Source organism: Hippocampus bargibanti, linkage group LG15 (genome assembly GCF_051943395.1).
Source record: "Hippocampus bargibanti isolate YZ-2025 linkage group LG15, ASM5194339v1, whole genome shotgun sequence".
Classification (NCBI taxonomy): domain Eukaryota; kingdom Metazoa; phylum Chordata; class Actinopteri; order Syngnathiformes; family Syngnathidae; genus Hippocampus; species Hippocampus bargibanti.
Window position 1 is genome coordinate 4,096,982 of NC_142748.1, and position 24,378 is coordinate 4,121,359.

The following is a 24,378-nucleotide window of genomic DNA, read 5'->3' on the forward strand; positions in this document are numbered from 1 at the left end:
GTGCTTTGTAACACGTTGGCGGTTCTCTGAGTTTTGTTGAAATACCCCCGAAACTAGCAAACTAACAAATAGACGCAAGCGTGACCTTTCGCAAACGTTCGGGTGACAGTCCTCTTTGACATCACTCCCGATATGTGTAGAAGCAATAGGAAAACAAAATCAGCATGTCAATCGATGGCCGCTGGGTGACGTGTTTCCATTTTTTTTTTCTTTCAGTCTGACAATGAAAACAAACCGCATGTTTATCTGAACACTAAATATGTATGTAATTATGTAATTCTTCTCTCTCTCTGGGCATAATATTAAATTGTTGAATGTGCAAAATGGCATATTTACAATTCTCAAGCATTCCAGAGGTGGTTAATGATATTCTAAAAGGGTTCCGGTGGAAATAAAATGCAATATAAAAACAATGGACCAATGCAACTGTGGCCTCGGTTGGGTGGATGTTTGTGTGCAGTACCTTACAGCACCGCAGATGTCGCTAGAAAGCTGTGATAGAAGTCTCCAGTGTGTTGAGCTCAGCAGAAAAGTTGACCTTTCGCATGCTTGTTTTGGCCAGCTTTTACGTCGGATGCCCTTCCTGACACAACCTTCTGTATGTATCCGGGCTTGGGAACGGCACAATAAGACACTGGGTTGTGTCCCCTTTGTGGCTACAGAACAAGCAACTCTGTGAAATTGATAAAGACAAAGATGCTCGCTAAAAAGGCAGTGACAGCAAGGATAATAGTCACCAGAAACATTCAAATAAAGTAAAACAACTCACCATTTGATGACAATGGAAAATCGGCTCAGAAATATGCACCATTTGACTTCATCACTTCACTGTGCATGGTTTGAGTGATCGTTGACCTCTCCAATATGGCCGCCGTGTCGTCACGGCGTTTCGCCGGCTTTGACAGGAAGTTCTTCATTTTAAAAGATTTACATTTGCTATTATTAATTCACAAAATGGATGAAAAATCATATTGTCGCGGCTGGATTTGTTATTTATGATTGTACTTTTAATGCTAAGATTTGGAACTATCTTTAATGATGACTGTCATTTAAATCACAGAAAAATCAGAAATCATCCATATTAGAGATATTTCAGGATTTAACCATTCTCAAGAATAAGAACAACACTTTAAAAGCCAGATTCGAAGGAAGAAAATGAGTGTGAGGCCAGTGGGACCCTCCCCTAAGAAAGTCAGAGTAAGACAAAAGTGGTTAAATGGCAAGTGAAGCCAATTCGTCTGACTCATCAATAAAACGCACAACGTCAGGAGGAAGTCACACTGCTATGGTTTTATTTGGTTCATGCAGATGTCAAAAATGGAGAAAAAAATGACATCTCCACCAGCAACTCTCCTCTTAAGTGTTCAGTGATGCGCGCTCTGAAAGGAGCGAGACTGGCACCCAGGTTACACATCGGCAACAAAGACGACACACAAGCATGAACGGATTCACACAGGGTTAGCGGAACATCGGTAATGTTTGAGGTATGTCAGTAAAAGGTCAGACTGAAATAAAAAAAAAGTAAAAATAATAATCAAATCACTTTCAATGTTAGCCCACCTGAACGTTCATGCACTTACCGAGCCTTCACTGCATCCACAAACCAGCCATGTCCAGCCTGTTTTCCATCTGCAAAGCGCCTTTCAAAACTCTCAAGGTCACTTTACAGTCACAGGATCAGCTTTTCTGTGGGTGAGCAGCGGCGGCCACATACACCAGCGTTCACTCAACCCTGAATGACTCAAATAGACATAAGGTTAGCTAGCAAGGTAATAGATAACTAATAGCTAGCTAGCTAGTGAGATAGCGAATAGATAGTAGGAAGTTGGACAGAATGCAAAACGGGGCTATTTGCTATGTATTAGCTATTTGGCTAGCTGGGTGGCAATCTCGCTAGCTATCTCGCTGACTATCCATTAGCTATCTGGCTAGCAGGGTGGCTATCTAGCTAGCTATCTCGCTGGCTATCCATTAGCTATCTGGCTAGCTGGGTGGCTATCTAGCTAGCTAACTCGCTAGCTAGCTAGTCTATAAAGATGTGAAGTTCAGGGCATGGGGGGTAGGGAATGCGCCATTTAACCTAAAAATATTTACATAAAAATGTAAATAAAACAAGTCTCAATGATTCTTTACACAAGTTTGCATTCAACCCACAAGAACACCAAGCGAACCACTAACAGACCAACTAGCAGCAATGTATAAAACATATCAAGACTCCATTAAAAGCCACAAAAATAAATGACTGTCCTTACATACATGATTTCTCCATATAGTTTTCTTTGTGTGCCATAAAACCATTTAAAATACTCATGGTGGGGATAATTACAAATAAATTATTTCAACACGCCATAACTCATTAATGATTTACACCCAAGCGCTTGTCAGGTAAGCTGATTGATATCCAGTAATAGTTCAAATGCCACGCCGCAGTCAAAAGTGCACGGTTGCTCCGAGCTCGCGGAACACGTTTAGTTCCTTCAATGAGCGTGAAATGCCTCATCGGTGAGCGCCCGAGCTCATTTCCGGGGGAACAAATAGCGGCGGCGGAAAGGTCAGACTCTTACGAACAAATAACATGCAAACTGCACACAAAAAAGGGATGGGATGATGGAACTATATCTATTTGGTCATTTGAACGAAAGAATGAGAATAGAATAAGACCGCCTCCTTGATTTTCTTATGAGCATGAGTGGTCACATAAGCCAAATAATTCAATTCCAGCCTAACACAGCGATTTGAAAACTATAACACATAAAACGCACGCAAAAAAAGCAGATTGGACCCCAAATAAAACACTTTTTTTTTTTTAAACATCAAGTTCCCGTTTCTTGTGCAACATTATGGGGCGCGCATCCCTCATGATACAGCAGCCAGGAAATATTAAGCTCATCATCCCTCGCCTCCATTACAATCCCACTGTATAATAAATTTATCATTTATACACATTTACAAACGACCTCGTGTCACCTTGCAGAGACACAAACGGGAAATAAGATTCTCAAAGGAATGCTCGGGAGAACAAAAAACAAAATGGAGGATTTTCCTTACTCGAAATAATTGACAAAGCATGCTGGGAGGTTTTTGGGGACTGTCGGAATCAAAACATTTTTTTTTTAAAGGGTGCACTCCGTTTACGTCTACATTTTAGCGTTAATAAGTGCGCAACGGTGTCATTTCATGTCACTAGTCCCACTCCCTTTTCATTTTCACATATGAAAATAGACCGTTTTGTATGTGTTTTTTTTCCCTTTTAGACTTATCGACTCCCTTTCAATGAGGATACATCCCTGTCGTGGATCTAAATAGTGTTAACGGACTTGTCTCGGTAGCATTCAAGCTATCCTCGTAGATGAAGACGACGACAGGACTACATTGCAAACAAAGCGTCCTCCTGTTTGTCCGGCTTCTTGCGGCTGGGGGTCCCTTGCATTGCCTCGGGTTCGGTATTCGTGGGTGATGGCAGGTTTGGGATCATCTCTGCAGCTTTGGCCCGCTCCTCCAGGAACTTGTCAAACTCTGGCAAATAAATATGAATCGTCTTACTAGGTTTCTGATTACAGTAACAGATAGTACTACTAACCACTACTAACATATATAGTAACATATACATGAGACGAAAGGAGCGTCAGTGCAGAGCGCCGATGCGTATGTAGAACCGCCGCAGCTTGGAATTGAAGCGAATTTACATGAGACAGGAGATGTGAGACAATCTTTTTTTGGCAGTGGATGCTACAGCTTCGTGTTTGCTTTCAACATTTAGCTTGTGGCAGACGTGCACATTTCAGCATTACGTTCCTTATCCACTGGTGAAAAGGACACTTCTATCCTCTCCTCTTTCCAGTTTGATGAAACAAAGAGGGTGCAGAAAGTGCTTAAGATTGAATGACTGTATGTGTTGTCATATTTTTTATTTTATTTATTTCTCACAGCTCCTGTATTTTGCTTTTGTACTTCTTTTTTCCCTTTCCTCTTCCTTTCATAACTTTGCTGCTATGAAATGTAAATTTCTCCACTCCTAGACTAATAAAGGCTAATCCAATAAAATCCATATATGCAACATTCCATTAGCCTGACGACAGCTTTTTTAACTGAAATGTATGATTAATTATTATGTTTTTTTACATTATATGTTGACCTTTAGGTTGCAGACTTTTATTGAAATAGATTCTACATACAAGCTGAAATATTTGGAGCTTGAAAATAGATCACAATGTTTAATTTTCAAGTGGGAGTGACAGTGAGCGTTTCAATTAGCACCAGCACTTACCAGACTTTTATTTTGAAAGGAATTTACAAAATATAAAGGAAGTATAGCAGAAAAAAAAGTTATCCCGTGACTGGTGTCCTTGAGCGTTTTGAAAGGCGCTTAGAAATAAAATATATTAATTATTATTATTATCATTATTATTATTATTAGTAGTAGTAGTAGTATTAGTAGGAGTAGTAGTATTAGTATTAGTAGTAGTATTAGTATTAGTATTAGTATGAGGATCAGTATCAGTATGAGTAATTAGTATGAGTATTAGTGTTAGTATGAGTGTGAGTATTAGTATGATGATGATGATTATTATTATTAGTATGATGATGATGATTATTATTGATGATGATGATGATTATTTAAAAAGGGTAGATCTGTATTAGATATTTTAATCTATTGAATGAGGGCTCAAAAATAAATAGAAATTCACCATGCTAAACTTACCTTCACTTGTCACGCCCTCTTCACCCTCTTCTCCTTTCTGTTAATAAGATACAGGTTTTAAATGTGACACCACACACAGAAAAAAAAAACCTCATTTGTAATAGCGGCACTTCAGAGCCAGCATGCAAACACCTTCTCGATAAACCAAACATCAAATCTGTTCAATTAGATTAGCCCGCCACCTTTGAATTAAAAATGCTCATTTTACATTATGCTCAAGTTAATAAGCACCGCTTCCCACAGTGGCGCGTTAGTAAAGCCATCTAGGATGTTAAAATTGATGATCAGAGGGTAGGAAAAAAGGTGTAAGTGGTTAACATGAAGTAGCGAGACAAAGGAGAAGGCAGTATGAATAAAAACAATATAAAAGGAGGCAGAATAAAAATAAAATAAAATCACAATGGGCTCACCACATCAGTACTGAGCCACTCCTCTATGTCATCCATGTGAGAGGATTGGCCTCGGACACACTAGAGGGCGAGATCAAAACGACCGCGGGGCGGGCCGGTGAGGGCAGCAAAGCCACAAAAAAAACAAAAGAAAAAAACAAAACCCAGCCCGGAACACAAAAGGGGATTATAGCTTATTTGCAAATGAATTGATGCAACTTAAAAAAAAATCAAATGATAATAATTTAAAATGGCATGAACATGGTTGGTGTTGAACAAGCCACAAATGTACTAAAATTCAAATACAGGTAACATCCGATTTACGACCGGCTCGACTTACGACCACCCGTACCTACCACCAGACCATATTTTTTAAATTTTAATTATACGCCTAGCACCGCAACGTGCTAACACTCCGGCAACGCGTACGACGATTTTAGCCAGCCAGCATATCACTCTCGCACAGCAATCGACCGCGTGATGGCATCAGAGGGGGGAGTTTGCGAGTCATTTCGCCTCCGAGTCTCCATTCAACATTTTGAATAGATTTCGACTTACGACCATTTTGACTTATGACCGTTTGGTCGGAACGGAAACCGGTCGAAAGTCGGATGTCACCTGTAATAAACATTAATAATTATTTTTTTAATTAGCTTATTTGATATATTTGTCTTGTTAGTAAGCCTTCAAGCAACCGACACCTCCGTACAAGTTGTGTTCATAATTTGGAAAATCACTTCTAATGACTTCTACTGAACGTATTTTACGAAGATTCCATGGCATATAGCTATATTTTATGTTTTAAGACTCACGCTGAATATTCAGGAAGTCTTGTTTTTGAGTTGGTGATGAGTCCTCACCCTACGTCACTGAAGGAACGCCCCTGACCGAGAAAGCGACACACAATCCATTTTGGGTACTTTGTTTGGTCTGAAAACTTCGTGTTGATGGTGAAATTAGAAGGAAAACACATAAATAACGCAATGGTGAATCGTTGTGTGTTGCACCAAGACTACTATTTGATACTAGTTGACAAATTTCCAGCAGACAAATCAGCCCATTTCCAACGGAGCTTGTGCGCCATCTTATGCATTTTCTGGGTGCTACATTGGAGTCCTGACAGCTCAAATTGATACGGAAGGACTTCTTTAATCGATTGCAAACATTTATGCTTTCCTCTTCAGAACTATTTGAATTATATTTAAAACTGGATGAGTGACAAGAAAGGATCTTCTCCGAATCCGAACTCTCTGAAGCCACTTTTTTGATTCTGGAGCAAGGCAGTGTGTGATCAATAGTGACATCATGAACAAGGGGGCGGGACTTTCTGAATCTGCCCAGTTCCGAGCTCATTTTGTGGCAGTTTTGGGACACTTTAAGTCATTTTTATTTGTGTTTTGCATTTGACTAAAAATATCAGACTGTGTGATTTGGGTATTTTAGATGCTATAAAACGGTTTTCTGATGTCAGATAGTAAACAAAAAAATGGTGGTGGCTGTCCTTTAAAACGGATAGATTTTTTTTTTGCAACCCTACCAAAAAAAAAAAAAAAAATCAGATTTTTGACCTCTGCTTTTGGAAAAGCCAAATGACATGATTAAAAAAACTTAAAAAAAACGTTCTGGAAGTTACTTTATTTCTCCTGGCTTTTGTAAACAGCCTCTTTTTATCCTTTCGCATCGACATTGTGCAAATCAAAAGAAAATAATGGATTAATCGCCCCACCCTGAACCAATTATTCAATTCAACTCTTGATTTGTCATTTGGCTAAAAACCATCGGGCGGTGTTTGCTGCAGGGTGGGGACTTTTTACATCTCTCATTATTCTTACACATGTGGGAAAAAAAAAATATTTCACTGGTTTGGCTCACCGTGGCGGCACGGGTCTGTTGTACATCCAGTGTGGGAGGATGATCAGCAGCAGCAGCCGAGCTGTCCTCTGTCAAATTCCTGAGAAAGGAAGAAACGATGATGCTTTTAATGAATGTTTTAAAGGACAACCGACACCATTTTTTTGGTTCCTAACTGACATCAGAAAAACGTTTTATAGCATCTAAAATACCCAAAACGCGCAGGATGATTTTTTTAGTCAAATGCAAAACACCAATAAAAATGAGTTAAAGTGTCCCAAAACTACTTCAAAATGACCTCAGATATGGCGAGTTTCAGAAGGTCCCGCCCCCTTGTTCATGACATCACGCCAAGACGTCTTGCCTTGCTTGAGAATCAAAACAATGGCTTCAGATTCGAGAGAAGATGCTTTCTTGTTACTCATCCAATTATGAATATGATTCAAATAGTTCTGAAGAGGAAAGCATAAATGTTTGTAATCGATTAAAGAAGTCCTTCCGTCTCATTTTGAGGCGTCTGGACTTCAATGTAGCGCCCAGAAAATGCACAAGATGGCGCCCAAGCTCCGTTGAAAATGGGCTGATTTGTCTGCTGGGAATTTGTGTCAACCAGTATCAAATAGTAGTCTTGGTGCAACACACATCGCGTTTTTTCTTTTTTTCCTTCTAATTTCACCATCAACGCAGATCAAAACAAAGTTTTCAAATTAAACTAAGTACCCAAAATGCATTGTGTGTCGATTTCTCGGTCAGGGGCGTTCCTTCAGTGACGTGACGTATTCAGCGCAAGTCTTAAAACGTAAAATATAGCTATATGCGGTGGAATCTTTGTAAAATACGCTCAGTAGAAGTGATTTTACAAATTATGGACACAACTTGTCCAGTGGCGTCAGTTGTCCTTTAAGGGACAGCAGTTACTACATAGAGAAAGATTTGGTGCGTTCACATAAACAAAATACTTTAACAGACCTGCATTAAATAGCAAAAACACCCTTGGTAACTCACGATTAGATATAATGTCGTCGTGGTGATTGACAGGCCAGATTTCAAGACTCGCGAGTGGCGCGGAACTAATTCATTGATTGCTCAAAATTTCTTAATCCGCCTTACATCTTGTGAGGTTCAGGGAGCGACCCAGTTCTGGTTTGGGCAAACACGTCAAATTCATCCTGGGAAGGTGGAGACTTGCAGCTGGTTAAAGAGCTCAAAGTGCTGCTCACGCTGTCTGCACCGACATCTGCGGGAAAGAGAAATATGCTTCGTTTTATCGCAAACACGGGACCAGACAAATATGACTCAGTTATGTATTTATGTATATATTTATGTATGTATTTATGTATTATTTATGTATTTATCTATGTATTTATCCATGTATTTATCTATTTATGTATTTATGTATCTATCTATATATTGATGTATCTATATATCGATGTATCTATTTATCTATGATTCTATGTATCTATGATTCTATGCATCTATTTATCTATGTATCTATATATCTATGTATCTATATATCTATGATTGTATGTATCTATGATTCTATGTATCAATGATTCTATGATTCTATGTATCTATGAATCTATGATTCTATGTATCTATGCATCTATTTATGTATCTATGCATCTATTTATCTATGCATCTATGTATCTATATATCTATATATCTATGCATCTATTTATCTATGTATCTATGATTCTATGTATCTATGGGTCTATTTATTTATTTTTGTAAGGGACATACCAAGCCCAGCAAGCCGAGAAGCCAAAGTGGCCGGAGAGGACGGTCTCCCCGCGGTGGCGTTGAGGCTCAAAGGCAAACCGGTCAGGGCGGCGTTGGGTATATTGCTGACCACTGCCGGCGAAGCGGGGCCTAGATCGATCAGGTTGTCCTCTGTCGCTTCATTTAAGACCTTGGTAGGGGGAGGATGAATGACAAATTATGACATTTTTTTTCCCACAGTATGGGTGCGCCAGGCGCGGGGGGTGTTTCAATGCTGATAATCAGATAAGAGTGCAAAAACAAACAAGTGATGGCATGTTCGATTTGAGGAAATGAAATCTAGCTGATAAGCTTCAGGACAGCATGAAAATGTCTGTTTTTTTTTGGTGGGGGGACGACAAAAAAAAGTTTCTTAAGGGGTTTTACTGCAAGACTTTACATAGAAAATGTTGTCATCACCAGAGCGTTTTTTTCCCCTCCCGTAATGAACCCAAAGAAAATATGAATAAAACTCCCCTTTAGCAAGATATTTTATTAAGCTGGGTAGAAAATTAAAAAAACATGCTATAAAAGGTTAGAAACTCTTAATTTTGAGCCAGGTTTGAAAAATCCACATGGGGTCAGATGACTTTCACAATCTACTGATTTTTAAGGGAAGGCCGACATTGGTTTCATACTTGCCTGTCTCAGCTAGCCACAGAAACAGAGAACAGAAAAGGACAGGGGGGGACAAAAAAATTGATCGTGAGAACAGTTCGATGGGTGACAGTAACAAAGAAACGATGGAACAAAGCAAGCAAGTTATTGCTGATAATGTCATTTTATTTTAGTCGCCAAATTCAAATAAACTAAAACTCACTCTTGTTTGTAGCTTTGTAGCGATTTTCTGAATACTGTGACACCTTGAATTACAAACTTAATTGGTACACAGAAAGTGTGTGTCAGGTGAAAAGTGTGTATTCCAAACATTAATTTCCCACAGGAAACCATTAAAATGAGAATAATCCGTTCCAGGTCCCCATAAAACGTAATTTTCAACTAAATAAGCCTTAAAACTGTAAAAAATATACCTTATTTTTGTAGAATAAATGTGCTACGGTATTGTAATTAAAGAAATAAACTGTACAGTATAATAAAGTCATTTTATTTACTTTTGTGATGGTCGTTGATGGCTTGGTGGAATGGATAGCATTTTGCATAAAGTGTCTCAAGGAGCTCTGGGTTGTACATCTTGGAAGTTGTGATATTGCAGTCTAGACTCTGCCTTTGAACTATCAATAAAGTTGAAACGAGTCCAAATTTCACTGTGTTTTCTATCTATTTTCTCACCTTTCACTTTTGATTTTTTTTGTCACTTTTGTTTTTTGTTTCAAACTATCGTCTGCCTTTCCTGCGTCGTGCGCTCACAGCGTGCAACAGCACTCTAACACCCCCCCCCCCTTGCTGTCTGTGTCTCCTCCCCCCACTACCACAGATCTTGACCAATCACGTGCGGCTTTAACCAAAGACTGGGGGCGCTCTTTGTGTTTCCCGAAAAATAGTTTGCATGCCAAGATTATATTCTCGCAAATTTAACGTTCGTAAAGTGAAAAGTTCGTTAGCTAAAGCGTTCGTAAGGCAAGGTATCACTGTATTAGCATCTGATGCCCTGCATTGAATGCATATTTGTTGAGTTTTTAGTGAAATGGGCGTAAAAAACAGGGAATGACATTATGAAAAAAACGCTTTTGGTACCACCAGTTAGAAGTGGATTCTAACAGTCAAGCAGTGAATGGCAAAACAGACGAGGGGAAACAATTGACCTCCATCCCAAAGTTCCGACTTACCCCATTGTTGACACTCTGGGCTGTAGACCTTCCAGATCTGAATCTCTCGTACCTAAAGTGGAGAAAAGGACATTGTCCAACACACCAATAACAAAAGCGGATCAGATGATTTACATTGTCAAGTGCGATTAACCTTTCGTAGCGCAAGAAGATGTTGTTGAGGTCATCGTTGGCGTGCAGAAGTTCCTCGGTCACTGCTTCGTTTGAGACGCAAGAGATGAGCTCCACTATCCTCTGTTGCATTGCTCGACAAGTCCTATTTAACTCCTATAAACACACACATGGTACACAAATATAGTTTAAAAAAAGCGCAGAAGTGTTTTGGAAAAAATATATATGCATAAAAGCAGGAGCGCTTTCTCGCCTGTAGCAACTCGTAGTCCGAAGTGTCCTCCTGTCCCGGGACCATCTCAGTTAGCATCTCAGACATGACCTTGGTATTTCCTCGAACAACATCCAACTCACTGCGCAGTCTGCAAATCTGACATGGAAATACAAGCAACAGACGGAAAAATTAGGTCCATAAATCATAAACATGTATGGGTTTGTACTGATAAATAAACATTTCATAAAATATATGCTCTCTAAAGATATGTGCACGTGGAGAGAATACTACATATGTTCCTACAAAAACGTTCACATGTACCATTGTTGGTAACTCGAATGTTTGTAAGTAGGGGAGCATATGTATTGTTTTTATTGGAAACCGTAATTTTCATGAATAAATCGTAATCCGAAATGGGATAATGAAAACTGTGCTCATTAAGGCAAAAACGGCGAAGTTGGCAGGTATGCCTTTTGCGCAACTTGTAACCCGACAACACGAGAAGTTGTGTACCTGTTCAGGTGTTGGGTTAATGGATCCAGAGGCTTGAAGGTTTGGAACCGGAGTTGTTGGAACTGAATGCGGTGCAGGCTGGGGAGGCATGGTGTACTTATGCAGGGCTGAGTCTCCCGCCGGTGCAGATGCGGTCTTGGTACAAAGCAATAAATACAATGAAACGATCTCGCTTAACGCGGGTACAATCATATACGGGTTTTCCTCTTACCCGCTGAGGTGTATGTATAGGGGAAAGGGTCTCCAAGTCGGACACGGGGAACTCAATGCCTTTTCTTTTGAGCTCTTCATAGATTTGGACGACGCCTGTGAGGTCGGGGCTGCTTCTGAATGCGTCAGCCCAGGCCTGCAAATGTGAATAGGCAACATTTTACTTGTTCTTTTCATATTCCTCGAATTTCACTAGACTAGCTGCAAATTAACATAGACAAACAACCACTCATTCTTGACACTGGTTCTTTTCCAGCAATGGAAACAGTAATATTGCAAAAAGCATTCTTAGACTTGGTATGTACATGTTCGCTAATGGCTTGACAAACAGTGTGATGACATACAATGGCCAACCGGTGGAAAGAAGAGCATTGCAAGGTTACCCGATGCGAGCCTGGTAACACGAGCAGCACGGAACGAAGCCCCACAGACACTCTATTTTAATCGGACTGCACCTCGCTCACTGCTACGCAGCCTCAAAAACGCCCCATTGACTGTTTTTGATCAACAATAACAATTTCTCCATAGTGATATAATTATTATGATTTTACCTGAATAAGGGCCAACACTTTATCTTGAACAATGGTAGGGGGGTTGTTTTTTGGAGAGATAATTTTGACAAGCACGCCGTCAACAAAGTCCCTGCTTGTGACTAGCGCATGAAACCGATGGCCACAGTTCTTTACGCAAGTCTCCAGCACCTGTCGAAAGAAGTGACAAACATCAAAACTTGTTTAGCTTTATCTCCCACTGTTGTTACTTGAACCAGGAAAGGGTACCAGTGGCGTAACGACCACAACAGAGGGCTAAATGAAACCAAATTATGATAAAGTGGCGGCATACAGTGTGGTATGTACACAGCAAGAGACTCAGCTAAAAACAGGTGTGTTGAGTTTTATTAAACAGTTTGTCAAGTGGTTTTATAGCCTTACATGACAGGAATACGAACAACGCAAAGGGGATGCATTCAGGAAGTGTGTTTTAAAACATGAATATAAAGCATGGCAACCACGGCCCAACGACTGGAGTGTGCTGGGCGTTAATTTCATCCACCTGAGCTTTGCACTCACCGTTAAAGTCAGCATCACTTCCCTGTAGTTCCTATTGCCATTCAGTCTCTTCTTCACTGCTCTAATAGCGTCCTTTGGCCTGCACGCAAAACCGCAATGAATATAGTAAAAAAATAACTCATGGTTTGTTTGAATAGTTTGGCTTACGACTTGGATTTTATACAGTGAATGTAGACACAGATCTGAGCAGGCTATTTATAGTGACATGCAAAGGCTGGGCCCATCTGAGACCAATTATAACCACTGATCAAACACGCTGTGGACTTCACACAACAGCTCAACCATATAGCGAGATAAGCAGCAAAGCCTAGTAAAAAAATAGATGTGCACAAAAGAGATTGGCTTCAAAAGACACAAATATAACATCAAGACTGCAGCTCTCTCAATTGAAGCACCATTGTAGAAGTGACCAATGTGTTGATTTGCCCTGTGCACTCACCCGTCTTCCGTTTCATTGATAATGTCACATATTTCCATGTTCAAAGTCCAGTCTTCACTTGGCAGCGATCCATCAGTTGCTTTTTCTAGAATACAAGCACAAGAAAGAAAACGCCGTTTAGTTGTTACTTTATCAACGAATGGAGTTCATAAGAGGCGATGAGGAATGCTCATTCATCGCACCGATGAATGAGCTAATTGCTTCGCAAACGTTATCTGCAGACCGCTAAGCACAACAAACGACGTCAGTGCGTTTTGTCACCGGCAATGCTTTTGCAACGATCACATTCAAAATATGTTAGCTGGGTGGCTAGCAGAGAGATCGTAAACGAGCCTTGTTAGCATAGCACTAGGTCCCACTAACACAACATCGGCACGGATTCAACGTATTTTCCAAACATTTGAAAATAGTCTCGTTTCTTTTATGTCTCTTTACATACCGATGCAATGCCCAACTGGGGTACTGTACGGATTTCCCAGGAGGAACTCCATCTTGCACGTCAACAAACAATTCGGGACGGGGAATGGAGATGTTGCGACATGAGGAAACTTCCAGCATGCCCCGCCCCCTGAGGCATGTCATTGGCAAACCAACGTTGTTCTTTAATGCGATTGGTCAGTCTTGACATCACTCACAAGTGGTAGACGAGTATACATAAAAGCTCCAAAGGTTGACACTAAAACGCGTTGTTTTATGGTTATCTCACTTGCTACGGTTTTGTAGCAAGCAATCATTTATATTTTTGTATTGTGTACTTTCTGCATGTTGAGTGGTGCAGTTAAAAGACGATCCATTCTGAATGCGTTTGTCTGTAAAGCTGTGATTTAAACATATACAGTACTGTACACGATAACTTTAGATTTGCTACGATTAAGGTACTTTTATGCATATTTTTGCAACAGCTCCTGTGCATTTATTGGTTAGAAACACTATACATTTCACTGGATTTAATTTCTACCACAAAGATGATGCATATCACAGGATTTCAACAAGTATACGTCCTGCATTCTCCACACATTTAAACCATTTCTACGTAGCAATGAGTTTGCCGGCATCGGTGGACCCTGACTCATGCCCAAAGGTAGCTGGGATGGACTCCGCCAACTCTCACATAACACTCAGTCAATAAAAACTTTGACAGAGATTGAACGCTCAAACAAAACAAAAAACAAAAGAAACTTAAGTCTCCATGCAGTTAATGCACAGTGTCCAAAACTGTCCAAAAAAAGGCTGGCAACATATTTTCAAGGGCAGGATGACAACAACGACTGCCAACCTGAGCAATTGTTATTGCAGAGTAGAATGAACACGCTAACTTGTATTTCTGATCCATACAATTTACAGTGGTGTCAGCTGCAAGTTTGCGTTCCTTTCTATTTGAAGGCAAGTTTCTTCCTCAGTCCTGTAAAAGTTTGCGTTTGACAGTTGAACCCTCAGATGACAGGTGTACAAACAAAGCACCGGCAGCCGTGCGGGCTCTCAGCTCATACATGTCATAGTCGTGAGCCCACTCCACATTTCCCCAGCACCGAATCTGATGGGAAACAGGAACAAGGCGTATTGAGTGAGTCAATAACAAATACAATTGATTCATCCCTTTGCTGCTGACCAAAAATTTCAGCATTGGGCCGCAAAATAATAATCAAACAATGTAACAGCTTACCGTACAGCTGACATAAACAACCATTCACATATTTCAAGACTACTGTTCCATTAGGATAAGGCTATTGAACTTGATGATGAATTGAAAGAGAAAAACAACATAATGTGCACCTGATATTCCTCCTCTAGCCTGGAGAGGAGCACAGCCTGCTCCACACTCAGATATCTGTCAATCATTCCGAGTGATAGCACAACAGACTTCAGCTGGGTGATCACATACTCAAGCCCTATATGGAAGAAACCAATTTTTTCCATGATCTACTCTGGTCACATACAGTAAAAACAATCTGATATTTCAATCAAGCTTTTAAACATATATAAATAATAATCAATCATTTGTCAATATATACCTGTGAGAGACCAGAAGTTGTATGATTTGAGATGTTGGTAGAATATGTCTTTGGTGGCCTGAGGGATGTCAGGGCCCAGAATACTGGGCGAGGAGCCAATAGTGACATTATATCTGAAATTCAGATCATGTATAGCATTCATATCTATGTATATTTACAAGTCACAAAATATATACATTTATGATGTGTTTTTGTTCACCACGATTACCTGTTCTCAATCCATTGCAATACAGGGTCCCACTCGTTTTTCTGTAGATCAACCAAACCATAGGGCTCTTCGACTCTGTAACTAAATAAAATATCAATCTAATTAACACAATCTAGTACATTGTGTATTTTGACAGTTACGTCCTTATTATTACATTTCAATCAACAGTGCAAACATTTGAACGTTTATATGCCGTGTATCATTCACATACCAAACGGTGTCTGTTTCCAGAAATTTTAACGCAGCACTGATCATTTGGTCCTCGTTGCGTTGTGTAGGATTGTCCAGTGCAGTGTTGCAAAGTGTAGTCTGCAAAATACGTAAAAGTAAGAAAACATTGTTACAATCACTTGGAATAATTGTGGGATTTTGGCAGAGCAAATACTAATATTCCAAATAACAGTGTACACATTTTTGCTAACTATTACACACACATAAAAGTGACTTGAATTTTATGTCAGGTGATTAGCTTTACCAGGTGCATTGTGTAAAACTTTAGAGAATCCACTTGAGCATCCCACTCAGTTGCCACGGCGATGGCTAGAGCTTCATTTGGCACCGTGAACAGCTTTCCTCCAGGAGTTTTAAGCTTCTTTCTGTCTAGGTTTATCTCAAATAAACCTCCTGTGAAAGACAATTTAAAAGTGTATAAAGTGCATAAAATATGTAATAAAAAAGAAGCACATTGAGTCCAATTGTGACATGAAATGCACATCATCATTCTGCATGCGTTGGAAACAGATTCAATTCACATACCTTCGCTTTGGGATATCGTTACATCCTGATAAAATCTTTTTCTCTCTGGAAACACATAAGAATATGTTTGGGTCTGTCTTCACAGTGCGAATGTGGAAAATTGTCACTTACCTGTTGCGACCGATGAGTATTTTAACGAGCAGTTGAAGGGATAATGATTCGTACATCTTTTAAACTGCGAAAGGGGATTTCCAAACTGATGATAGAGTCTAGCAAGGCTTCTAAACATTGCAGCGATTACGTGTTGTGTTGTTTACGGAGAGCTAGGTTAGCCGATGAGTACAAACACGCTGCGTTGTTGTTCTTAGAGCACGATACGCCACATTTTTACGTGTATACAGGAGCATCACATCACATTTTCACGTCAGTAGTGAATTGATTGCTTCAGTATACCGACTGGATTGATCATCCCAGTTGAAGTCCGTGTTCAAAAACACGCGTGTGACCTCTGCGTCGGTCAGGGAGCACCATATTACATTATAAAAAGTCGGGAGTTGTAGTTTTATAATAGGCTGTATGCACTCTCACACAAAATAAAGAAACTACAATCTAATCCCGTGAAAATTTCCGCCAAATGAACCAATAGGAATATAGGATAGAAGCACGTCGAATAGTAGTAGCCAATGAGCGGTGCAGATTCTTTGCCTTCGTCTTTGCGACGAAGTCCACTTCCCTCGGAGCTCGGTACCTGGCAAACTACAGCGTTCAGGTTTCGAGGGGATTTGGAGGCTGGAGGACAACTTCAGCCCCCTTGTCGCGTCTTCGGGGACGCCGGCATCACGCGGACGGCGATCGATCAGTGTGGGTACCCAGCAATTTGAGCGGGAGCCATGCCTGTCCCTGCTGGATACACTAGCGACTACCACTGCGCGGCCTTCGCATCCTCGGCCTCGCTTATACCCCCGCCCCCGATCAACACCCGGCAGCCCGGTGTTGTCACTTCGCTGTTGTATAGCGGCTCGAAGTTCAGAGGGCACCAAAAGAGCAAAGGAAACTCGTACGACGTGGAAGTTGTTTTACAGGTGGGCATTCGAAGGGACATTTTTCACGTGAACTGTGAGGGGCAGTTGTGATCTGTCAAATAGCAGCGTGATGATTGACAGTTGCAGAATCAATGAGTATGGGCCTAGCTTGCCAATGCAGCAATCGCTTAGCTTTGCCTGAACACGATCCAGCCATTCAAACAGTTATTACTCTATAATGACATACCTCACTCATAAGACTTTGCATCTTCAAATGTAAATCTGAATAATTCCTCTTGAATTCAAATGCATGTTTTGCGTGTGCTATGTTAAGAAGGGAAGCATTATTGATGTGTCAATTCTGCTCATGCAGAACAGTGAGGGGCAGTTGTGATCTGTCAAATGGCAGCGTGATGATTGACAGCAGAACATGCTCATTTTTTTCCCCTTCCAAGCACGTCACCATGGAGGACTCTTACCTGTGTGGTTACCTGAAAATAAAAGGACTAACAGAGGTAAGTTGGGCTATTATCACTATTTAATAGGTCCGTCTTAAACCGTGAATAGTTTGTCTTGAGTAGTTTTTGACGTGTTTTTTTTTTCTTGTGTGTGTGCAAAATGCATTAATCAACAGTCTGCCGCATTGCATGCGCAAGCAAGTTAATAATTTTCCGCTTCACAAGAATCCCCACTTTTCTTAGAATTCTACGACTCACTCCTATGCAAATGTTTCACCAAAAGTCCTCATTGTCTTGCTCCATTCAAAAATTTAAAATATACAGTAGTTTACGGTATTTAGTATTTCGGAAATTGGTTTCCATATTTCATTAATTTTCACATGACCTAAATTCTGCATGTTTCCTAACTAAAGAGATATTTGAAAGATGTCATCTCCAATTACAGTGACGTGTATGTGCCAAAACAAAACAAAAAAACTCCTCAGCTACATATCTTTGCAAGCCCAGCAAAAAGCAGCTTGGACAGATAACTTTACGGCCATGTGGCATCCATAAACTTACCGTGAAGAGAATCATGCACATGCAAATTAGTTTTAAAATGAAAGTTTAATTGTCTTTTGGTTCAGGAATACCCAACTTTAACCACGTTCTTCGCTGGAGAGATAATCAGCAGAAAAAGGCCATTTCTCACCCGAAAGTGGGACGCCGATGAGGATGTGGATCGTAAACATTGGGTAATTGTCTACTATTATTTAAGGTTTGACATGGGGAAATGTATTATTATTATTATTATTCTGAAATGACCACTGGTTTCCTTTTTTGCCACCAGGGCAAGTTCCAGGCCTTCTACCAGTATGCAAAGACCTTCAACTCAGATGATTTTGACTATGAGGATCTTACAAATTCCGACTATATTTTTATGAGGTGGAAGGTAAGTTGTCTTTTGTATCCTGTGACCTTGACGTTGTTCCGTTAGTGATGTCGGGTCTGTTTTTCATCATTAGGAGCAGTTTTTGGTCCCGGATCATACAATCAAAGACATCAGTGGCGCTTCCTTTGCTGGATTTTACTACATTTGCTTCCAGAAATCCACAGCAACAATCGAGGGCTACTACTACCACCGGAGCTCTGAATGGTAACCTCAGCACAACTATTATTTATTTTTCGTCGTCATAGCGATCAATTTGTTTGTGGATTACATCCAAGAACATCTGGAGATTGTCGGCAATTATGTTGCCGCTTATATTTCAGTGCCTGGCTTTTACTAGAATCAGCCAGAACAATCGCAAAGACTGTGAATAATAATAATAATAATAATACATTTCATTTATAAGCACCTTTCAAAACTCTCAAGGTCATTTTACAGCCACAGGAAAAGTTTTTTGTGTGGGTGAGCAGCGGCAGCCACACGCGAGAGTGTTCACTCAACCCGGAAGTAACTCAAATAGAATAATAATCATAATAATAGGGCACTTTACAGTCACATGACAGAATAGTAAAACAAATAGATAGAAAGCTAGCTAGCAAGCCAATAGATAGCTAACAGCTAGCCAGCTAGATAGCTAGCCAGCGAGCCAGATAGCTATTGTACGGTATTACAGAAAAGACAAAGAGAATAGACTTAACTTTAAGACATTTTCGTATATTTAACCAGCTTCGTTTAGAGTGTAATGATAACTTTAGAATATCTTTTATCATCAGAAAAAAATAGGTAATTCCTAAATTATATGGGTCTGGAGTTATATGAGCTTGAAATGTCCAAAATACAATGCAATACATACATAATGGTTTATATAGCTCTTTAACATCAGCTGAAATTGGAACAAAGCGCTAATATGGAAAAAAAGAAATGATGCCCCCTTGTGAAAAGGCAAAACATTGCCAGAGGCCATGGCCAGCGCTTAGTCAGCACCCAAGCATGAAAAAAAAAAAAAAATTCGGGAATGACGCTCTACGTCCTATTTTCAATTCCCGAATAAATTAGTGAATGGCAGTGAATGAGTTAAATGTCATTTAAATCTTGCTCACTTCACTCTAGGTACCAATCTCTAAACCTCACCCACGTCCCAGAGCACAGCGCCGCCATCTATGAATTCCGGTGACCCCGGCTGCCATTGTGGATCTTGTCCGATGGACATCAGGAAAGGCAGAAGTCTGCAGATGCTACAGAGACTAGAAAACAGACAGTATTGGGATCGCGAGAAGACACATCGAGCTTGCCGCTCAAACGGACAGAATATGGATCAATGCATGGGAAAGGACATTTGAATGTATGTGTAAGGTTTAAGAAAAGAAGACAAAAGGAAATGCAGCTGTCTGGCGTGTGTAAATGCCGAACCAGAATCAGAGTCCGGGTGTGGTTGTTGTTACCTGTATTATGTTTAAATATTTGGCTTTTATTTTGTAATCCTTGGGATATTTCCTCAAGATATTTTATAAGCTAAAATGGCCAAGGGTTGGACAATAATAACCATTATCAACAAAGAACTGTAGCACTTCAGGTTGTAGATAAACGAACAGCTAGACATGACGGTATAAACATTATTCAGTTGAAACAGTTCTTTGTTTGCTTGCCAAGAGGATATTTTTATGATTCTATCAAAAAAGATGGATACATAGCGGCACTTTTATGCCCCCAACCTCATCCTACACCCCTGCGGGAAACTCCTTTCGCCCTTGTTAGATATGCTTTTTAATCACAAGTGATTGCCGTGGATATTGTATGATTGTTACATTTGCACAACGATAAATTGCAGTATGTTTTTAACGCTAATCCCCCCGCGGTACACAAGCTTAAAGCAAAAAAAAAAAAAAAAAATGTCAATGGCTTTTAAAGCGTTTTGACTGTTTGGAGTGTTGATCAACAAAACAATCAAATTTAAAGGACAACCGACGCCTACGATCAAATTGTGTCCATAATTTGTAAAATCACTTCAAATGACTTCTACTGAGCGTATTTTACAAAGTATTCCACCGCATTTAGCTATATTTTACGTTTTAAGACTCGCGCTGACTATTCAGGAAGTCTTGTTTTCGAGTTGGTGACGATTCCTGACGTGACGTCCGGGAGGGAACGCCCCTGACCGAGAAAGCGACACACAATGCATTTTGGGTACTTTGTTTGGTCTGAAAACTCGTGTTGATGGCGAAATTAGAAGGAAAATACATAAATAACATGATGGTGAATCGTTGTGTGTTGCATCAAGACTACCACTTGATACTAGTTGACATAAATTCCCAGCAGACAAATCAGCCCATTTCCAATGGAGCTTGGGTGCCATCTTCTGCATTTTCTGGGTGCTACATTGCTGTCATTGGCGGCTCGAATTGATATGGGAGGACTTCTTTAATCGATTGCAAACATTTATGCTTTCCTCTTCAGAACTATTTGAATTATATTCATAACTGGATGAGTAACAAGAAAGTATCTTCTCTGAATCTGAAGCCATTGTTTTGATTCTAGAGCAATGCAAGATTTCCTGGCGTGACGTCACGAACAAGGGGGCGGGACCTTCTGAAACTCGTCATTTTCAAGTAGTTTTGGGACACTAACTCATTTTTATTAGTGCTTTGCATTTGACTATGAATATCACAGCCTGCGTGTTTTGGGTATTTTAGATGCTATAAAACGTTTTTCTGATGTCAGTTAAGAAACAAAAAAATGGTGTCGGTTGTCCTTTAAGTATAATAATAGGGTATACCCCCCACCCCCACAAGCTTTATGCTCTGCATTAAACAAAAAACTTTTACGTGTCCCCTTTTAACTTATAAATCCTATTCCTTCCATCCACGTCTTTTTTGACTATGCAACATGTTCAACATAGCACTCTCCAAACACCAAGCCTCCATTTTCAGAGATTTTATTCTATCCTTAGAGTCTATGAAATAAAAATAATAATAATCTTTGATTAAAAGACAATATTTTTGTTAAAAAAAAATCCCATCCGGGTCACTTTTATCATGTTCCCTTGTGATGTGACTGTGCCATGTTTTAAAAGTTTTATCAGAGTTGTATTATAACAGATCCAGATGTGTGTTTTCTTGAGATTGACCGATTGGAATGAATAATGGATTTCAAAAGGAGAAATCATCCAAACGAACCTGGTGTCTGTGCTTTTATGTTTTATTTTTAAATATTTGCTTCCATCTAGTGGGTGAAATTGGTTCATGTCAATTTTTAAAGTTGCATCAGATCAGATTCAATCCTGTAGTTTGTTTTTTGGAGGTCACCACCTAGATTAACTGAACAAAAAATACGCTTATTCAGAAAGTAACTGTGCTTGGATATTTTTATGAACAGAATATTTATAGACCTCTAGCATTTTATTTTGAAACATCCTATTTGGCAAAAGCCTATCTGTTAATTATTTTTCCAATTAACTCATTCACTGCCATTCACAAATTTATTCAGGAATGGCGCTCTACATCTTAGTTTCAATTCCAAAATTTGTTCATTTTTTTTTTTTTTTTTTTGTTTGGGTGAAGATAAAGCGCTGGGAAATGACCTCTGGCAATGTTTTTACCTTCCACAAGGGGGAAGCATTTCCCTTTTTTACATATTAGCGCTTTGTTCCAGCTTCAGCTGTTTGTTAAAGCGCTATAAAAATATGTATGTATTGTGTTGTATTTTGGACAGTCGCCCTCATTTCAAGCTCATTAAATCCACACTAATATAATTTAGGAATTAACTATTTTTTTTCTGATGAAAGAAGAGAGTCTAATGTTTCTTATGCTGTATTGAATGTTTATGTAGTCCTAAAACTCAATAATCTGTGGGTCCTGGAATTCGAGTGACAATGACAAAAACCCTGGCACTGGAGTGGACACATTTTTGCATGTCTGGCAGTGAATGAGTTAATGACAACAAATTACAGTTTATAAAAAAAATAGCAGCGATTTATTGCCTTGCAGGCAGAAATGTGGTTGGAAAAGTAAACCAAAGACAAAAAAAAAATCATGCTGAAAAATTCTCATTTACCATTCATTCTCAAAAATCCAAACGGGATAGGAAGTAAGCCATGTTGAACACCGCACTACTTGAACGAAATAGGGTTTAATACAAATTAGTAGAGTGGAAATCAATCTAAAATAACATATGAAATAAGACTGGCGATCCAAGTCTGCACTGGAAATGATTATTGTGTGAATGATCAGACAGACATTGGAAAACTAGTTTTCGTGTACAAACTGTACAAATTAGTCCTAATTGCTCAGCAGGTAGCACACACCCATGACACGGTGTGTTTTTTTTCTTTGCAACCTGTAGGGTAGGCTACGTAACAATGGTTAAATGGGTTGGAAAACATTTGCTCGTCAGAAACATTTGCTATGTCGTTCTTGAACGTAAGAATATGGTGACAAGACGTTGTATTGATCCTAGAGTTGGATTGGATTAGCTGTTATTTGTCTCGCAGTGGGGGAAAAAAATACATTTCACAGCAGCAACGTTATTAAAGGAAGAGGAAAGGAAGAAGTAGAAAAACAAAATGCAGGAGCTGCTGTCAAGGCAGTCACGCTCTCAGCACCATCTTAAAGTCCAAAAAACAAAAAGAAAACTAAATAAATAATATGACAACACAAAAGACAGAGACAGCCATTCAATCTTATACTAATCTAATACTTTCTGCACCCTCTTTGTTGCATGAAGCAGTTCGAGATAAAAGCGGAGATAATCAAAGCGTCCTTTTCACCAGTGGATCAGGGACGTCAGGGTGGAATGTGCTCGTCTACTACAAGCTAAATGTTGAAAGCAAACATGAAGCTGTAGCATCCATTAAGGAAAATAAATTGTCTCACATCTCCGGTCCAACGTAAATCCGCTTCAATTCCAAGTGCCGACCTTTCAGCTGAAGAAAGTGGGGCTGTGAAAATGCTGCCCATTACAGGCACAAAAAAGCTCAATCGCCCCTATAGCTGTTCAGCGATTACAATCTGACAGTCAAATGGCACAGACATTCCTCCCAATCAAAAACTGTGCTGGCATATTCGTGCTGCCGAAAAGGCGCAACCGCTCAGCCAAAAATTCTGAAAAACAATCCGTATCCGTTCCACACGAAGCACAACAACTCAAAGTGACAGAAGAAAACACAAAAACAAGATAAAAACAACAAAAAAAAGCAAGATGATTTGCCGACTCGGGCGCCATCTTGGACTTCTTGTGTTGTTGAGAGTTGTTTGAGCAAGAGAAGTGTCATTGAGAGCTTTGAAAGGCGCTTGAAATAAAATGTATTATTATTATTATTATTATGTAAACAAAACCCCAAATGACTCGAAAGGGAACCAAGTGGAACGCCACAATGCTTGAATACATTGTTTTTGTGTTGTCATATTATTTATTTTGTTTTCTGTTGTTGTTTTGACTTCAAGATGGCGCCGCGAAAGTGGCTGCCTTTCTAGCAGCTCCTGTATTTTGTTTTTCTACTTCTTTCTTTCCTTCGCTCACCTTGCTGCTCACTAGTTCACGTCTCGTGAACTGTCTCGTAAGACAACCAGTGCTGTCAGTCGGCATTTGATACCTTGCTTTGGCATTGAAACACCCCTCCCCCCTATTTACCATGACGTTGCAGTCACATGCATAATCATTTTTTTTTGCAGTCTATGTTTAAGTTAATAACATGTTTTTGTTTGTTGTTCGACTCCCACTTGCTTACGTAAAATTGTTATATAATATCGTGTGCCTCAGGGCTCTGTTGTTTGCTGCAATGCCATCAGCTTTTCCATCTGTGGTTAGGAGGCACACTATAAGGTCTACTTGTAAAATCTATTAACCTGATTTTAAAAGATAATTTTTTTAAAGCACTATCCAGTTATCCAATCGTTTTCCATAATGCTTATCATCATCAGGGTTGCGGATGGGATTTTGTTGACTGTTTTTAAACTAAGAAAAACTAAACATTATGGTTTTAAGAGCCAATTTTGGGATTGCTCAAGATCTAAAA

The 24,378-nt window shown here is 39.6% G+C and overlaps 4 protein-coding genes across 12 annotated transcripts in view; 1 reads left to right on the forward strand and 3 right to left on the reverse strand.

Annotated features, from left to right (window-relative positions):
• Positions 1-1,271: 1,271 nt before the first annotated feature.
• tom1l2b (target of myb1 like 2 membrane trafficking protein b) lies at positions 1,272-13,603 on the reverse strand. Of its 2 annotated transcripts, XM_089015183.1 has the most exons (15): positions 13,484-13,603; positions 13,045-13,129; positions 12,606-12,684; positions 12,087-12,236; positions 11,537-11,671; positions 11,326-11,460; positions 10,852-10,968; positions 10,621-10,754; positions 10,488-10,539; positions 8,683-8,851; positions 8,053-8,179; positions 6,964-7,042; positions 5,113-5,172; positions 4,703-4,739; positions 1,272-3,516 (listed from the first exon to the last, which is right to left on the reverse strand). In XM_089015183.1, the coding sequence occupies exons 1-15, from the start codon at positions 13,533-13,535 to the stop codon at positions 3,368-3,370; spliced, it is 1,560 nt and encodes a 519-aa protein (XP_088871309.1). In that variant the 5' UTR covers positions 13,536-13,603; the 3' UTR covers positions 1,272-3,367. The 2 variants fall into 2 exon arrangements, with proteins under 2 accessions (XP_088871309.1, XP_088871310.1); XM_089015184.1 differs by lacking the exon at positions 5,113-5,172.
• A 329-nt stretch (positions 13,604-13,932) lies between these two features.
• On the reverse strand, positions 13,933-16,483 carry atpaf2 (ATP synthase mitochondrial F1 complex assembly factor 2). Its single transcript, XM_089014763.1, has 8 exons — positions 16,132-16,483; positions 16,021-16,065; positions 15,740-15,888; positions 15,476-15,573; positions 15,265-15,345; positions 15,057-15,169; positions 14,818-14,933; positions 13,933-14,578 (listed from the first exon to the last, which is right to left on the reverse strand). The coding sequence occupies exons 1-8, from the start codon at positions 16,247-16,249 to the stop codon at positions 14,441-14,443; spliced, it is 858 nt and encodes a 285-aa protein (XP_088870889.1). The 5' UTR covers positions 16,250-16,483; the 3' UTR covers positions 13,933-14,440.
• A 140-nt stretch (positions 16,484-16,623) lies between these two features.
• Positions 16,624-19,703, forward strand: LOC148887145 (glucose-induced degradation protein 4 homolog). Its single transcript, XM_089014764.1, has 6 exons — positions 16,624-17,042; positions 17,438-17,497; positions 18,067-18,174; positions 18,270-18,371; positions 18,445-18,575; positions 19,479-19,703. The coding sequence occupies exons 1-6, from the start codon at positions 16,851-16,853 to the stop codon at positions 19,540-19,542; spliced, it is 657 nt and encodes a 218-aa protein (XP_088870890.1). The 5' UTR covers positions 16,624-16,850; the 3' UTR covers positions 19,543-19,703.
• A 1,882-nt stretch (positions 19,704-21,585) lies between these two features.
• tex2l (testis expressed 2, like) overlaps positions 21,586-24,378 on the reverse strand; it is a 35,532-nt gene continuing 32,739 nt past the window's right edge. For all 8 annotated transcript variants that reach the window (XR_016117296.1, XR_016117295.1, XR_016117291.1 and 5 more), the window contains one exon: positions 21,586-23,201. The gene's annotated coding sequence lies outside the window, so the exon portion shown is untranslated. The remainder of the gene's footprint in view (positions 23,202-24,378) is intronic.

Bases quoted from the DNA above. Each gene is read 5' to 3' on its own strand.
- tom1l2b (XM_089015183.1), bottom strand. From the start codon at position 13,535: ATGGAGTTCCTCCTGGGAAATCCGTACAGTACCCCAGTTGGGCATTGC. The intron at 10,540-10,620 runs GTTAATCGCACT...TCTCCACTTTAG, and splicing joins ATCTTCTTGCGCTACGAAAG to GTACGAGAGATTCAGATCTG. The intron at 8,852-10,487 runs GTAAGTCGGAAC...CCCCCTACCAAG, and splicing joins CCCAGAGTGTCAACAATGGG to GTCTTAAATGAAGCGACAGA.
- atpaf2 (XM_089014763.1), bottom strand. From the start codon at position 16,249: ATGTTTAGAAGCCTTGCTAGACTCTATCATCAGTTTGGAAATCCCCTT. The intron at 15,574-15,739 runs GTAAAGCTAATC...CGTATTTTGCAG, and splicing joins AGTTTTACACAATGCACCTG to ACTACACTTTGCAACACTGC. The intron at 15,346-15,475 runs GTATGTGAATGA...TATTTTATTTAG, and splicing joins CTGGAAACAGACACCGTTTG to TTACAGAGTCGAAGAGCCCT.
- LOC148887145 (XM_089014764.1), top strand. From the start codon at position 16,851: ATGCCTGTCCCTGCTGGATACACTAGCGACTACCACTGCGCGGCCTTC. The intron at 18,175-18,269 runs GTAATTGTCTAC...TTTTGCCACCAG, and splicing joins ATGTGGATCGTAAACATTGG to GGCAAGTTCCAGGCCTTCTA. The intron at 18,372-18,444 runs GTAAGTTGTCTT...TTTCATCATTAG, and splicing joins ATATTTTTATGAGGTGGAAG to GAGCAGTTTTTGGTCCCGGA.